The sequence below is a fragment of the Panulirus ornatus genome, chromosome 13 (genome assembly GCF_036320965.1).
Source record: "Panulirus ornatus isolate Po-2019 chromosome 13, ASM3632096v1, whole genome shotgun sequence".
Lineage (NCBI taxonomy): Eukaryota > Metazoa > Arthropoda > Malacostraca > Decapoda > Palinuridae > Panulirus > Panulirus ornatus.
Window position 1 is genome coordinate 44,890,720 of NC_092236.1, and position 18,214 is coordinate 44,908,933.

General features: G+C 38.7%; 1 protein-coding gene across 1 annotated transcript in view; it reads left to right on the forward strand.

Moving 5' to 3' along the window:
• Positions 1-14,939, forward strand: part of LOC139752574 (N(G),N(G)-dimethylarginine dimethylaminohydrolase 1) — a 111,997-nt gene extending 97,058 nt beyond the window's left edge. Inside the window, exon 8 of the mRNA XM_071668331.1 lies at positions 8,890-14,939. Within this exon, the coding sequence (XP_071524432.1) occupies positions 8,890-9,021 (132 nt within the window). The 3' untranslated portion in view covers positions 9,022-14,939. The remainder of the gene's footprint in view (positions 1-8,889) is intronic.
• Positions 14,940-18,214: the final 3,275 nt, after the last annotated feature.

The following is an 18,214-nucleotide window of genomic DNA, read 5'->3' on the forward strand; positions in this document are numbered from 1 at the left end:
AGCTCACTTACTTTCACCACTCTCTTCACCCTGACATTCTCCCTTCTTTTCTGAAAACCCCTACAAATCTTCACCTTTGCCTCCACAAGATGATGATCAGACATCCCTCCAGTTGCCCCTCTCAGCACATTAACATCCAAAAGTCTCTCTTTCACGCACCTATCAATTAACACATAATCCAATAATGCTCTCTGGCCCTCTCTCCTACTTACATACGTATGCTTATGACATCTATCTTTTAAACCAGGTATGCCCAATCACCAGTCCTTTTTCAGCACACAAATCTACAAGCTCTTCACCATTTCCATTTACAACACTGAACACCCCATGTACACCAATTATACCCTCAACTGCCACATTACTCAGCTTTGCATTCAAATCACCCATTACTATATCCCTGTCTTGTACATCAACTCTGCTAACCCACTCACTCAGCTGCTCCGAAAACACTTGCCTCTCATTTTTTAAGCTTCCAAAAGAGGAACAAAAGGGGGTCATGTGTGGATATTCTCTGAAAGGCTCAGTCCTCTCTTCTTAATGCTACCTCGCTAATGCAGGAAATGGCGAATAGTATGAAACATTTTTTTTTATTACTATTATTACTGTTATACTGCTTCAGGTAACTTAAAGAAAAGAATTTGATACGAATTTCGGAGGAAGGGAAATACCTGTCTTTTGAAATGTGCCAGGTTATAGTTATGGGAAAGAGATGAGAAGGTAGAGAGTTCCAAAGCATCGATGTGTAAGGAAAGAAATAGATGATTATTGCACGAAGAAAGTGTTCCTATATTCAAAGGAAGTGTGATAACATTTCTTCATCCACTGATAGGTCTTTCTGACCCAGGTAACTGTCTTTTCTTTCTGCCTAATCCACACATGTACCACAGGCCTTCTTTCTACAAACATGCAATTTCTCCTTGCCACACATAGCACTTGATAACACTTGACTCACAAAGCTCATTCTTTGTAACTAGATTTTCCTGTGGTGAGCGCTTTGTGCTAACATTACCTTTTGGCAATACATAGAAGTAGTAGGTAGGAACATTTAGGTAGGAGCATTAGGTAGAAACATTGGGTAGAAGTAGTAGGGAGGAACAACAGGTATGAGCATTAGATAGTAGTAGTCAGTAGGAACACTGAAGTAGACTTGCCCCTCTGCCAGTTACCTGTTAAGGGTGAGGCACTGAAGGCTAAGAAGTGGCACTAGAGTTCTTTAGTTATGGAAACTCTGTTGCCATGGCCACCTCCTTGGCAGTTCCAGAATTGAACTGGCATCAGAGATATAGATAGATAGATAGATAAAATAGCTAATGTTATTACTAACAACTTCTGTCACTCTTCCTTTCCTTCACCTCTTTGATCTGACATTACTATAGCTGTCTCACCCATAGACAAAGCAGCTCTCTTTGGATCCTGTTTCAACTTTAAATCTGCCTTAGATGACACAAACATTCCTTCATTCCGATAGACCTCTTACTAATCCTATGCCCCTCCCCATAATCTCCTTTTGAAATGTCCAACGAGTGCATCTCTCTCTGGACACAAGTAGGGCCTATGGTCCTGATGGCCTCCATTCCCATTCCCATGTACTGAAAAAGTGTGCCTCTGAACTTCCACCTGTGTTTGCTTGTCTGTTCCATCTCTTGTGAAAAAGACAAGGATTTTTCTACTTGGAAGCATGTGTTGGTACATCCCTTTCTTAAGAAGGGTGGCTGTTGTAACCCCACTAACTATCATCCTGTTACTTTGACATCTACCACTTGAAAAGTCTTTGAATCTTCTCAACTCCCATATCCTCAGACATCTTGAACCTCATAGTCTTTTCTAATCCCATTATGACTTTCATAAGATGAGATCCACTGGTGTTATTCTTTCCTATCTTACTAATGTCTGATCCTCATCCCTGAAAGGTTTTAGGGAATCCTATATAGTTGCCCTTGACATCCAAATCTTTGACAGGTATGGCATCCAGGTCTCATCTCTAAGCTCCCCTTCTTTGGCCCACACTCACTTTGCTCCCTCACATCTAGCTTTCTCTCTGGCCAGTGTATCTCCATGGTTGTTGAAGGATCTACCTCTCTCCCTTATTGTTTCTATCCTGTTTCCTAAACTTTTTCTGTTTACTTATAACTTCTTCCACAAATAACCAAATGAACTCATGGTTGATGACCCAACACTTCATTCGTCCTTATCCTTCAATTCTGCTCCTTCTTTTCTCACTCGATATACGTCTCACCTCAACACAACTTCCTCGATAATCTCAGACTTGGACAGAATGTCTCATTTGGGTAGATGAAATTTGGTTTGGTTTATTGCCTCCAAAACCTAGTTTCTAACCATCTCTTTATCAAAAATTTCTCTCAACTTTCCTTTTGCCTTTGACAGTTTTGTAAATCCACCTCTTGACTTGGTGAACATTTTTTTTTTTTTTTTTTTTTTTTTTTTTTTTTTTTTTGCGCTGTCTCCCGCGTTTGCGAGGTAGCGCAAGGAAACAGACGAAAGAAATGGCCCAACCCACCCCCATACACATGTATATACATACGTCCACACACGCAAATATACATACCTACACAGCTTTCCATGGTTTACGCCAGACGCTTCACATGCCTTGATTCAATCCACTGACAGCACGTCAACCCCGGTATACCACATCGCTCCAATTCACTCTATTCCTTGCCCTCCTTTCACCCTCCTGCATGTTCAGGCCCCGATCACTCAAAATCTTTTTCACTCCATCTTTCCACCTCCAATTTGGTCTCCCTCTTCTCCTCGTTCCCTCCACCTCCGACACATATATCCTCTTGGTCAATCTTTCCTCACTCATTCTCTCCATGTGCCCAAACCGTTTCAAAACACCCTCTTCTGCTCTCTCAACCACGCTCTTTTTATTTCCACACATCTCTCTTACCCTTACGTTACTTACTCAATCAAACCACCTCACACCACACATTGTCCTCAAACATCTCATTTCCAGCACATCCATCCTCCTGCGCACAACTCTATCCATAGCCCACGCCTCGCAACCATACAACATTGTTGGAACCACTATTCCTTCAAACATAGCCATTTTTGCTTTCCGAGATAATGGTCTCGACTTCCACACATTCTTCAAGGCTCCCAGAATTTTCGCCCCCTCCCCCACCCTATGATCCACTTCCGCTTCCATGGTTCCATCCACTGCCAGATCCACTTCCAGATATCTAAAACACTTCACTTCCTCCAATTTTTCTCCATTCAAACTCACCTCCCAATTGACTTGACCCTCAACCCTACTGTACCTAATAACCTTGCTCTTATTCACATATTTGGTATTAATATAACAGCCTCTCTATCTTGGAAACCCCATATTAAGGAAATAGCTGAGTCTGCTTCTAAGAAACTGAGTCCTGTTTAGTTGTTGGAAAAAATCTTTTTTCTAATGAGTAGTGGCTCCATTTGTACAAAGAATTGATCTGTCCTTTCATGGAGTACTGCTCTCACATCTTGTGTAGATCTAGCTCTGCATCCTTACTTGACAGATTTGAATCAAAAGTAGTTGGATTTATAAACTGTCCAAGCTGACTTCAAAACTTGACCCACTTGCCCTACACCACAATGTTGGTTCACTTTTCCTGTTCTTTGGGTATTGCTTTGGTTTTTGTTACTGAGAGTTGGCTGCTTGTGTGCCCTCACCACAAGGTAGCCCATGTGGGTATTACTTTGGTTTTTGCTCCTGAGAGTTGGCTGTTTCTGTGCCCCCACCACTAGCTAGACCATGTGATACTCGGCAAGCTGCTGTGTCACATGATTACTGTGTGAACATCAGCAACTCAAGGGTGGGCCATTTTCATAATTTTTTCTTTCCCTACACCTCAAAGCTTTGAAATTCTACCATCATGGTCTTTCCAAACAACCAACCATGACCTGGCACATTTTAAAAGTTGGGTTTTCACTTCCTCTAGAATTAATGAATACTTTCCTTTGCCTTTTATTTTCTCTTCCATTAACCTTTCTATATTTCAATTTAAGGTCCAGTTTCAATGTGGACTTCTGTACGTGAGTGGAGCCTCTAACATAAGAGAGACACATTCAGACAGTGCTGTCTCAGTCACCTTTTGCACCTCATTATCTTACCTTTGTTCATGTTAACTTTCAATTTCCTTTCTTAACACATTGAAGGCGGGCGTAGTTTTTTCTTTTTTTTTTATACATCCGTGTAAAGTGGCATATTTTGAAGATAATCAGATACCAAGGAATAAGCCAATACATATATAGATAGATGAAATTGGATTGGTTCTCAGTGAATGTAGGTTTTTGGCAGGGATGTCTGATGTCTCCATGGTTGTTTAATTTGTTTATGGATGGGGTTGTTAGGGAGGTGAATGCAAGAGTTTTGGAAAGAGGGGCAAGTACGCAGTCAGTTGTGGATGAGAGAGCTTGGGAAGTGAGTCAGTTGTTCGCTGATGATACAGCGCTGGTGGGTGATTCATGTGAGACACTGCAGAAGCTGGTGATTGAGTTTGGTGAAGTTTGTGGAAGAAGAAAGATGAAAGTAAATGTGAATAAGAGCAAGGTTATTAGGTACAGTAGGGTTGAGGGAGAAGTCAATTGGGAGGTAGGTTTGAATGGAGAAAAACTGGAGGAAGTGAAGTGTTTTAGATATCTGGGAGTGGATTTAGCAGCGGATGGAACCATGGAAGTGGAAGTGAATCATAGGGTGGGGGAGGGAGCGAAAGCTCTGGGAGCGTTGAATGTGTGGAAGTCGAGAACATTACCTCGGAAAGCAAAATTGGGTATGTTTGAAGGAATAGTGGTTCCAACAATGTTATATGGTTGCGAGGCGTGGGCTATGGATAGAGTTGTGCAGAGGAGGGTGGGTGTGCTGGAAATGAGACGTTTGAGGACAATATGTGGTTTGAGGTGGTTTGATCGAGTAAGTAATGTATGGGTAAGAGAGATGTCGGTAATAAAAAGAGTGTGGTTGAGAGAGCAGAAGAGGGTGTTTTGAAATGGTTTGGTCACATGGAGAGAATGAGTGAGGAAAGATTGACCAAGAGGATATATGTGTCGGAGGTGGAGGGAACGAGGAGAAGTGGGAGACCAAATTGGAGGTGGAAAGATGGAGTGAAAAAGATTTTGAGTGATCGGTGTCTGAACATGCAGGAGGGTGAAAGGCGTGCAAGGAGTAGAGTGAATTGGAACGATGTGGTATACCGGGGTCGACTTGCTGTCAATGGATTGAACCAGGGCATATGAAGCGTCTGGGGTAAACCATGGAAAGTTGTGTGGGGCCTGGATGTGGAAAGGGAGCTGTGGTTTCGGTGCATTATTACACGATAGCTAGAGACTGAGTGTGAACGAATGTGGCCTTTGTTGTCTTTTCATAGTGCTATCTCGCGCACATGAGGGGGAGGGGGTTTTTATTTCATGTGTGGCGGGGTGGCGATGGGAGTGAATAAAGGCAGCCAGTATGAATTATGTACATGTGTATATATGTATGTGTCTGTTTGTGTATATATATGTATACGTTGAGATGTATAGGTATGTATATTTGCGTTTGTGGACGTGTATGTATATATGTGTATGTGGGTGGGTTGGGCCATTCTTTCGTCTGTTTCCTTGCACTACCTCACTAATGCGGGAGACAGCGACAAAGCAAAATGAATATTAAATGAATGAATAGATAAAATTGCATGAAAAATGAAGGTAAGAGGTATTACTTAAATGATACTCCATCATAGCAGACTGTGGGATGAGGGGAGGAGTAGTGCGGTAGGACCTGGGTTGGGCAGCTTATCAGACACGCCTGGGACTAGCCTAGGGGACTCTGCAATCACTTTTGTTTTACACTAGATCTCTCGTTTAAGCATTTATTTACAACTGCTCTTTACATCTATTTACAACTTTTCACTTATTATTTACTTAGTAGTTCTTGAGTGTGTGATAGTCCCAGAAACAGAGCACATGCATACCAGCATTATAGCCTGGGCACCATGTGGTGACATCTCTGCATCTCTTAGGGCGTCTGATTGTATTGTGACACACAATACAGTTCCTCTGTCATTTATGACCTTTGGCATCCATGGGAAGATAATCGAGGTCCTGTCTTGAGATTTAATCTCAACCCAACAAGCAGTTTGGTTGACTCTGTCTTTAGATGGCCAAATACAGTAGGTGTAATTGTACCATAATTTGCCTGCAGTTCTACTATGCTTTTGCTGAAGACCCTGGGCAATACTTGTTTGTCAGTCTTTATTAGGTACAAATTGTAGAGTTGTAACATTGTATTATCCAGCAGGTGAAAGAACATTTTCCTAATCATTTCACATTTTTCCTCAAACAATCTATAGGTGCATCCTGCATATTGCTCTTGTCAACCAAATGCATGTTCACATTGTAATCCATAATGGGGTTTGGCTTCTTCACTCTCTCCCTCTGTGGTACGGTTGACTTTGTCACTCGACATCATGTTACCTGGATGTGCCATTGAGAGGAAGGATATGCACATGTTTTCTCTCTATCCATTGACCAGCCAAGATGTTATGTTCAGACATCTTGAATTGCATGTCATAGCATTTTCTAGTGTTGAGGAATGTTGGCATGTTCTTTCTTTTTGACCCGAGTGTGCCACATAAGCCAGTGTTACAATCTAGGAGGAATTTGGCAAGATTTGGCAATGTATAGTAATTGTCTTTGTATAGCACATGTTTTTTATCCAGGAATGGTGACATCATTTTATCCGGTAAGTGCCCACAAAATCCTAGTGGATCATTTTTAGACACTCAGAATATCCATGTCAGTGGATGTCTGCACTAGCATATTAAGGATGTACCCAGTTTCAGTCACAGAGGACAAAGGACTTGATTCCATGGCAGTGCCTCTTGGAAGGAATGTACTGGTGAAAAGTTAATCATTCCCTGAAAACCACCAAGCTTTCATCAATCACCAGGTTCTGGAAAAGTTGAAAGAATTTCACAAACTTTGCCTTTAATATCACAAACAGTGTCCTTATTTTCCACAGTCTGTCCTGGCTATTTGGATTATAATTATCACTGAAATGTAGATAATGCAATAAATGGACAAATTGGTCCTTAGGCATGTATTTGCCAAAAGTAGTTATGTCACTCTGAGTCTAGTATTCCTTCTGTATGTTTTTTTACATGGCTCATGAACATAGTCAGAGCTAGGTACACACACCTCTGGGACAAATGTATCATGAAATCTCTTCCATTTGCCAGTCTATTCAGCAGTTTCTCTGGGAATCGTTCACATGGAAATTGTTCATTTCTTCATCAATGAAGTTCTTTACTTCACTGTCAAAGAGTGCTAGGAAATACAGCAATTCATCTTCTGCCTCTGCATAACTCATTGGAAAACCATCTGTTATTTCTGAGTCACTCCTGTCAAAATCCACTGTCTGTGGCTGGTAATTGTATGGTTTTATCCTCTACAGAAAGGATTGAGATACAGCAACAGTTGCCTGTGCTTGTGTGGTATTTCTGCCTTGTCCCTGGCACCTCACTCCATGTTGTGAAATATGACAGTGAAACCTTTGTGACCTCACGCCTCTAGCGTGCAGACTCGCACCAACCCCCTCTTCACCACTTTCACTACTAGAATCATCACTCATGTTCACTTTCTGGTACATATTCCTCCACTACATTGTTGACATCAAGCTGACTCACATTTTCATCACCGTCTCCATCTTCATCACCAGATGATTCAAAATCATCACTTGCTAGATCTAGAGCGAAGCAAATTTTCAGCTGATGTGTCTAGGAGTGTAGGCGAAATTTCCTAGGTGTCGATGTCAACACGCATCTTCCTTTCACTCTGGGCTCTTACCAGTGAAGAGATGGTGTAGCACTTTGTTAGGATATATCACTTCGTGAGGTGCTAGGCAGGGGAGAACACAATCGATCACTACGTAAGGTGCTCGTCAAGGGAGAGTGCGACCTATCTTCACCTTCCATTGTCTCGGCTAATACTGACATTGACCTTGGCTGGGCGAGCATGGATGGCTGTTTACAGGCTTGTCCAAAGAGAGCGCCTGATAGTACTTTTTCAGAGATGCCACATCCACCAATTTCACCTTACAATTACAACACAAAAGGGCCCAGCGTTACGTAACGTTGCCCCCTATTACTGTACGAACGTTAGATGGCAGCTGATACTGGCACTGACTGCAGATGGTCGAGCAAGGGTAGCTGTTTACAGGAATGGTTAAAAAGAGGTCATGATAGTAGATGACAGTGATGTCACATTGCCAAAATAAAAGAGACTACTGTGCAAAATAGCCCAATCTTACAAAACGTTGCCCGGCTTCCACGGTACGAATGTTAGGTAACGTTGCCTGCCGCATTGGGGTTAATGCCATAAGATACTGTCACCAGCTTCTGGAATATATTTCTGTATTTGCCATTACAATTTTCTCATCCTCAAACAGCAATTGATTTGCATTCAGTGACCATCCTTTCCCCAACCATCAGCATACTACAGATGCAGTCCTTGCTCCAAGATCTACATATGTACCACCATTTTCATATACACATTAAATAGCCATGGCAGCATTACATTCATGATGAAGACCTACCTTTGCAAAAACCATACGCTTTTCTCCTTTCTTGCATGAAGAAATGTATAGATAGATATGAACTGATTGTAAAACGTACATTTCTGTTGATGGGTTTGCACTTAATATTTTATCTTTAGTCTCTGTTGTGTGAAATTTTTTAGTATTTGTTTTATTTTGCTCTTTTTCAAAGCCTGGTTGAATATGGTTTTTATAAGTGAAGTAAACTCATTAACTAGTTTTTAGTTACAGAATATCCTGGTGCACATTTGAATTGTCAGTTATATTCTTTTAATGAAGAAGAATTATTTTATTCTTTTCTTTTCTTATAATTACAGGTTTTTGAGGAGAAACTATCTCATTGGAACTTAAAGCCAATGGCAATGTCAGAATTGGCAAAAGCCAATGGCTCTCTTACATGCTGTTCTATTCTCATACGCAAAACTCGTCATCTCAAGAACATCATGTGAGATTAAGAGCATTTTTAATGCTGTTTCATTTTCATGTGCAAAATTGATTGTGAAATTAAGAATTTGTTTGTTAATGTTAAACAGAACAAAGAATGTCACTGTCTAACACGGTTAAATGCAGTCATCAAACTTAAGACATAATATATTGAAGGTTAAGCAATCCCTTATACTTTATTTGCAACTTTGTAATCTTTGGTGAGCTGCTTATGCACTATTGGCCTGAGAACATTCCATTGCCTTTCATGATACATGAAATAATTAGATGGAAATGATTTATTTAGGGTACCAGATAATTCTGTATTTAGAACTTTTTATATAAGATTTATATTTTGCAAATGTACTAGAATATATTGTTTTGTGAATGAATGGGTAATTTTTCTGTTTTTCAAGGTTTATATAAACTTGTTTCCCTTATCAGTAATAAGTTTATTGTTCACAGAATAATCTACATCTTGATGATTAATGAATAAGTATGAATGGGTAATCTGTAAATGTTATAGAATTTATGTAAAACTTGAATAATTTGGCAGATACCATTTGGCTGATATGATTTCTTAAATTTTTACCATGTTTTAGATACATTATCTGGTAAATGAAAATTATTACCTTCCATCATAAGTGAATATGAGTGTTTTCAGAGTTTACTATTATTCAGGTAAGCCATTCATATGATATCTTATAAACTGTTGTTGATTAGCATTTTTGTTTTGACTGATACATCTTATCTGATAGATTTTCTGTTGATATATGGATTGCGACATGTATATTGATTCAAAATATAGGGTATAGAATATTTGTCATGGCATCTTTTGTGCAACAGTTTGTGCTGTTTTACTGTAATCATGTAAAATGGTGTACGCTCATGATTGGATTCTCTAGAATATTAAAAAGAAATAATTCACCTCTGAAATGAACCCAGGTCCTCATGAGAAACCCTAGACCCATAAATATGCTGTATTTATCAGTGATTTTATAACAAAAAAATTACAATCATATTGGAATTGGAATTAGATGTAACATATAAAACTGCTGGGAAATGTTTAGTAGAAAAATTCTATTCACTGTTACCACCTCAATAAGAATAAAAGCTATGTGGTATGGGTATTTATTCATGAGTAATTGATTCAGTTATTCTTCATTAAGTCCATTCCCAGGTATCATGGGGTGATTTTAGTACATATACAGGCAGGTTTTTTTTTTTTCTAAATGTTCATAGAACCAGGGGGTCCCATGTCTGCCCTGCATTTTAGCAGAAAAGGCAAGGAACTCCTTCTTCCTGAAATGGACTTACAACCTTGAAACATATTGCCAGTAATCTGTAAGAAACAGAGTTGTAATTTTAGAGACAGCTTCCATGAATAGCATATGCAGTGTTTGTAGTTTCTCTCAAAAATGCAGTGGGTATAGAAAGTCAAAACTTAATGGCTTAATATTCCAGAGATGAAGATACAAGTGTTTGTATATGTCCTGAACCTTCCCCATTGCTGTGAAACTCATTGAGAAGATTCTAGATAATTGAAAAATGAGTGTAAAACTGTTGAATTATATTCTCCTTTATTGGTAACTGTTAATTGAAAGGTGCTAAGTAGTAATTCTCTTGTAATACCACTCATTTAATGTGTATTATATAAGTTTATTGATTTATGTTTTGCCTACAGATATCTATAGCATCTGGAAGTGATTGGTGACTAATCATTTAATCATTTAATCATTAAGGAAACATTTTTTGATGGTTTTATGGTAGGATATGTGGAGTTTGTAATGATGAGTTATGAACTAATTTCAAGGTTACCCACAATGCAGGATGAATGGAATTATTTTACTTTATATATTTACAGCGTTAAGTGTTCAAAATATATTACAGTTTGGAAGTTTGATCTTTCTAAACTTCCCAACCAAGTAGGATGATGATTTTAGGAAATATCACCATTTTTTTTCTTTGATCATTATCATTTTATTCACAAAGATTTATCACTGGTTTTAGAAACATTGTCCTGGAAAGACCCATAAAAAGAAAATGAATTAAAATCCTCTCATGGTCTGTTCTGGAAATCTGTCTTTCTGTTTATCATCTATCATCAACTCCAGTACTGTTTTCATAGGGTGGATCAGATGCACACAGGCATGCACCAATTTGGGGTCCCAGCCCCCCAGATCCTTTGCTAGCCCCTTGGATAGGGGATCTCAATTCCGAAAAAAAAGGTGTAAGATTGGTTGCAGTTGGAATGAATTAATGGTAGAAGAAGAGTGTGGAAGAAGAAAGTTAAGAGTAAATGTGAATAAGAGCAAGGTTATTAGGTACAGTAGGGTTGAGGGTCAAGTCAATTGGGAGGTAAGTTTGAATGGAGAAAAACTGGAGGAAGTGAAGTGTTTTAGATATCTGGGAGTGGATCTGTCAGCGGATGGAACCATGGAAGCGGAAGTGGATCATAGGGTGGGGGAGGGGGCGAAAATTTTGGGAGCCTTGAAAAATGTGTGGAAGTCGAGAACATTATCTCGGAAAGCAAAAATGGGTATGTTTGAAGGAATAGTGGTTCCAACAATGTTGTATGGTTGCGAGGCGTGGGCTATGGATAGAGTTGTGCGCAGGAGGATGGATGTGCTGGAAATGAGATGTTTGAGGACAATGTGTGGTGTGAGGTGGTTTGATCGAGTAAGTAACGTAAGGGTAAGAGAGATGTGTGGAAATAAAAAGAGCGTGGTTGAGAGAGCAGAAGAGGGTGTTTTGAAATGGTTTGGGCACATGGAGAGAATGAGTGAGGAAAGATTGACCAAGAGGATATATGTGTCGGAGGTGGAGGGAACGAGGAGAAGAGGGAGACCAAATTGGAGGTGGAAAGATGGAGTGAAAAAGATTTTGTGTGATCGGGGCCTGAACATGCAGGAGGGTGTAAGGAGGGCAAGGAATAGAGTGAATTGGAGCGATGTGGTATACAGGGGTTGACGTGCTGTCAGTGGAGTGAATCAAGGCATGTGAGGCGTCTGGGGTGGACCATGGAAAGCTGTGTAGGTATGTATACACGTGTGTGGACATGTGTATGTACATGTGTATGGGGGGGGGGGGGGTTGGGCCATTTCTTTCGTCTGTTTCCTTGCGCTACCTCGCAGACGCGGGAGACAGCGACAAAGTATAAAAAAAAAAAAAAAAAAAAAAAAAAAAAAAAAAAGGTTTTATAAAAACTTGAATAAACTTTTAGGTAATTTTGTATTTGTATCTTTTGTAATTCTTGTGGACTATATTTCTAAAACTATTGAATTTTCTTTGTGAAACAGGCACATGCTATGGGTTCAGAAATCATGTTTTATTTTGTAGATGTTACAGATAGAGAAGGGTTTTTGATCCCTTGTGCCTCTATGAGCCCTTATCTTTTATATATTTTCAAGGTTGTATAGGGTTAAAGTCATTGTTTTGCACCTGTATTCTTGATTGTTTTATCTGACTCTTAGCTAGGTGAGTATATTGAAAATAAGATTTATGAAAGTTTAGCATCAAATGTTTTTGAAAGTATTTTTAAAAGTAGTAAATCATTTATGTGCCTGGAGTTCATGTATTAAGATGATATGTATATCTTATCTTGGTTTGTTTATGAATTAGACAAAACATCAGAAAATAATACTTTAGTAATTTTCTCAGTTATCTTGAAATGCATAAGAGAGTTATGTGGTGCATTTTTTCAAACTTTACTAAATTATCATCCAGAATCTGTAATTGATTATGGTAAATTTGACTACTTGGTAACAATTTATGACTAAAATTGCCTTGATTTCATGAACATTTTCCAATGGTTTTTGGAGGAGTTTTAGAACTATAGTTATTATTGAATTTATGCATTTTATAAGAATTTAAATGTAATTCACGCCACTTCTGTAATTATGTAGCACCTTGATTAATAATTCAAATGTACTTAAGATTTGACTAGATCAGTCTTTTGCATGGCACTGCCACACTGTTGTAAACAGCAAAAAAAAAAGAGAAAGGTTCATAATGACAGGTTCTTGCTGAATGCTGTATGACGCATTTAAAACCTAAAAGATGGTGCAGCCAGTGCAGTCATTGGGAACCACTTTTATTTTCATATAGTTGGTTTTATCTTTTGCAACTACAGTACATATATAGTCCACTTGCAATGTTTAGTGACTTCCTTATGACCTGCCAGACAGTTGATGGTGAGGGGAAGTGTTATTAGTCTGGAGCAGCCACTCCTTTCACATCTTTATGGCCTTACTCCTGTGCCATAGATGCAAGCACCAAGGAGTCTGTTGTGTCCAGCAGCATTGCGTAGTCCATAGTCTCAGTGGTACTGAAGGATTCTGAACACTCCTCCAGAACTATGGGTATTTCACAATAGCATCAGGGTAAATGTTGGATTGCATTGTGCCTTCCCTCACTATGTTGGTGTAGGCTGGTTTTATCCAAGGTGTTTCCTACTAAAGTTAGTGCTACCATAGCCTCATCAGGAATCAAGTCCTCTTAATCTTGCCTCAAGATTATTTTTTGCCCCAAGTGAACATCACAGACCAAGCATGCCATTTCAGGTATATTGGCTGATGAAAACCTACGTACATGTTTTTGAGAAGGCCTAACCCTTTTTAAGGTCAGAGTTGTACAAATCAAATTAACCATCCCAGCTGCAGGTAAAATATGATGTACCTGTCTAGTTAGCTATCAGGAAAACTAGTTCTGTACTTCATTGATTATGGCGATCACTTTTAGTCAGGAATGTGTTATTTATATAAGTAAGTCACATGAAGTAACTTCTTATGACCATTTCACTGATTTTCATTCACATTGATTTAGATTTTTATTATGAACATGAATTATGTAGTGTGACAATACTTGAATTATACATTGAAATTTAAACTCTGGGATGGTGATATTTTGAGTTGAAGAGTTTTGAAAATTCAATGCTCTCATTAGTATCATTTAGATGCTTTAAGGATGATTACATAATATTTTTAGCTTCTTTGAAGCTGTAGTTATGCCACCCTCCTTTTTCATCTTTATTTCCGAAACTGTCAAGAATTTTTGAAGAATTATTATTTTGATATTTCCGAATAGATGCAGTGACAGGAATTTTGGAATCATTTATCCTTTTGGCTTAGATTTGACCTTAAGACAAGAACCTCTTATTTTTGTATGGATTAAAGCTTCAGTTTTGGGTTGACTTTGTCATCAAGGCCATTATGTACATGAAGAAGGGGCAAGACATTGAAAAAAATCATGGGTAAATTGAGAAGAATGGGTGAAATGGTGCAAAGACAAGAGGTGAAAAAGACAGGATAAATGTACAGAATACATAAAGAAGAGATGTTTATATTTTAAGTGTAGCCCAGTAGCATAGTTTTAATGAGAGAGAAAAATGAGCAATGGTAAGACAAAGAATGTAAGATAGTTTTGGGCATTACTTGTGATATGTACAGAATTGGTGTCTTTATCATGCTCAAACCAGTGATTGTTGACCTTGTACTAAGAGGATGCTGCACTATGGAAATAGTATGACGGTGCAAGAAATAGATTTTTTCCAAGTATTGGTAATGCAAACAACAGCTACTGATGCATTTCAGTTAACCATCTGTTAGGATGACTATAGCATATCATAATCAGCACACTTCAATTTATGAAAGTATTTTTTTTCAGCTCTCAGTTTAAATTGTAACATTACATTTATGAATGATAAAAGATGTATTAAACTCCCAAAACTATGCTTTATTACATTATGGAATGCTATCTTAGTGGCGCTAAAACTAAAGTTTCTATGAAATTGATGAATGTATTTTTCAAGAGTTTGTGTTCAAAAACATTTATGCAGTTTATACTAATCCTTATATCTCAGCAGTGCCACATATGTATAATGATTAGCATAGGTTGCGGTGCCAGTACATTAAAGTAATATGAGTTTATCTTTGTATAAAATATATATTTAGTATTCTTTTTAACCCCTTAACTCCTCCAAACATAACTTACCTGAGGTGAGTGACTCCACAAGGTGTAAATGTATGCATCAATTTTCTCACCTTTGTTTCATGGCTGCCAGCCAGATTAGGTAGATTCCCAAGTTGGCAGTGTGTGTGATGATTTCTCCTCACAGTCAGTCATGCCCTAGTTATGCTAGTGACAGCACATTCTCATGAGTTTTCTAGGAAAGAAATGAAGTGGTTTTTAGGTAGATCTAGAGGACCAGGCAAATGATTGTGAATTACTTGATGATGATATGATGATGATCTACCATTGGATCATGGGCAGAATATCTTTAAGGACACTGACTCCTACAACATTGAAAGTTGACCAAGATGAAGCTGGCGTTTCTTGTGCGTTTGGAATCAGTGTTGCCAGCGCCTGCCTGACCTGGACAACACTGAGTCTGGTGCAGCTGGCAATTTTACACTATTTTATTTTTGCTGTTATTAAAGAATTATCAGCAATTACATTCATTGTAAAGAGATTTATTATAGATGAAATGTAATAAAACAAGCAGAATGGCCAATCACTTGATGACCAGGCCTTACTCCTGCACTTTTTAGCTCCTGTGCTGACAACTACTAAAATTCTTCTCATTGTCATATTGACAATATTGGATGAAATATGCTTATGGCAGGGATGGGTTTTTTTTTATTGCTTTGTGAAGTTCTTTAACATCATAAGGATTAAGACATTTTTGAATATGAAAAACAGATTCATAGGACTGGAATGGAAACTTAACTGAGGAGTTAAGAGGTTAATTATAACCCCAGGACTCCTTTTATGAGGCTCCTGTAGTATCAAGGCTGCTGTGATATCAGTAGCAGGGAATGAGTGAATTCCTTTAAAGTGATAATTTCTTTGATGTTATTTGCCTTTTTTTCAATGATAACCTCAAATAAGGTGAATTTTTACTTGCTACATAACGATATGCAGGTGGAGTCCAGTATCACATACATATTGATATTATTATTGAATAGCCCTCGTATCCCTTCTTCAGGGATTCCTGCCTCTTTAAGGTTATGCTACAGTCAGTTGCAGGGAAAGAATGGAATCCTCTGGATTGAGAAGTTCTTCAATGAGATGTTTGCTGTGACGATTCAGCCTTGATGACGGTGACTTTTTTCTTTTACAGGGTAGTCATAAGGAGGCTGAGTATGGTAATGCTGAAATAAATATAGATATATCTTTTCATACTTTTTCACCATTTCCTGCATTAGCAAGGTAGTGCTTGGAACAGACAAAGAATTGGCCTCGTTCGCTCTCCTCCATTCTGTAGCTCTCATATGTAATGCACTGAAACCACAGCCCCTTATTCACAACCAGGCCCCACAGACCTCTTCATGGTTTCCCCCAGCCATTTTGTTTCCCTGGTTCAGTCCACTGAGCATGCCAAAGGAAGCCAAGATAAATAATTTTGTATGTGTGATTTATCTTTTTAGCTGTATTTTATAGGAAACCCAAATATATAATTTAATGTAGATGGTCCAAAGTTTTAGATATCTATTCCATGCTAAAAAATGCTAAATACCTATAAGGTTCTAGTGCTTTACTAAGTCCACAAAATGAATCAATCCTTCCATACATTCCTTACTGCACCCAGAACCTTTCCCACCTTATGATCCATTGCAGCACCCACTGTTCATGGGCCATGCATAGTGAAAGTGTATGTGTTATTAGAATAATCTTAATATCTGAGGGAAGTTTTAAAGATATTTTGGTTGGTGGTTGTAGCTTGATGATAATGGCCTTTGTAATCATGATGGTTTATAGGCCTTAGCCCAAGCAGCCAACCAACTAACCTGTGGCTCCATTCACTTCCATGTCCAATCCTGGGTGTGTTAAGCACTCCACTTCCTACAGGTTCTTTCCCTTCAGGCTCATGGTCAACCCCTTCCTCTGTCACTTTAAGCCTGATATACCATTTAGTAATACTGCACTCTGTTTCTTGAGAAACTCATCTGTAATTCCATCCACTCCTGCCCCTTTCCTACATTTCATCTTGTACAAGGCTTTCACTCCTTTCTTCCTTTTAGAAAACCACATCACCATGACTTCCTAGCTCTGCATACCACCGTAACACAAACACCCAACATCTTCCATCTTATCATATAATACATTCAGCAGCCCTTCAAAAAATTTCATCTCTTCTTTGCCTGTTATGGTACATCTACTTTTCTCACTGATAGTTCAATTTTTTATCTTGTTTTTCACATTATTTTCATCCTTGCACGACATTTTTTTTCTCCCCTAAAGTTTTATAGTGCTTTCTTACACCATCTTTCATTTGCCAATATTTTCAGTTACTGCATTCTTGCTGCTTTCTCTTATACATATCCTCTGAATACCTTCCATTGCTCACCCACTGCCCTGGTTAATGTACTCTAACTTTATGCCACTATTCACTGAGTCCCTCAGGGTGTCTCAACACACAATCCTCTTTTGTAAGCTCACTCAATAATACTATCCATGTCATTTTCTTTTTACCACTACAAATTTTCACACCTCTCTCCACCGAGAAATGATTAGACATCCCGCTAGCTGTTCCCCTCAACACATGCACATTCTGCAGCCTTTCTTTTGCATGCTCACTCACCCATGTTTACTTATAAAAAGGGAATCAACAGCAACAGACCATTAGGTTCTAATGAGGCTGTTTGTAATAGTGGAGGAGGTTAGAAACTATTGTCAGAGTAAAGACATACTCCTTTCCTTTTTCCTTTTGCTTCAAGGTGTATAGCCATTGACAGTCACTTACCTCTTGTAATTCATTCTCACCCTCATCAGTCTTGAACTTGCATTAATAAGTAACAATTTATAGGTGTCAGTGAACCCCTACTACTCATGGTGACACCATAGAAGGGAAGTCAGTATTGGTGACATGTTCAGCAGCAATATCAGATGAAAGTCAACAGCTGTGAGAAACTGGCAAGTGTATGGTGCATTGACCATCATTGCTGAATGGCCTCCTTCCCCTGAGGAGCCCATTTAACCCTGCCCCTGCTTGGAGCACAGCCTTGAGCTGTCCCTGACCATCCTGCCAGACCATGGGTCAAACCTAAAACTTCCTTAGAATTGTGTATATATTTTGATTGTTGAAGAGTCATGCCCAGTATTATCTCCCAATTACTGATACAAGCCAGTAATGTTAACTCCAACTCTGGACCACCCAAACACATCAGCTCATTATGCCAAACCTTCATAATTGGAAAACAGAATTATGTCATGTAGCAT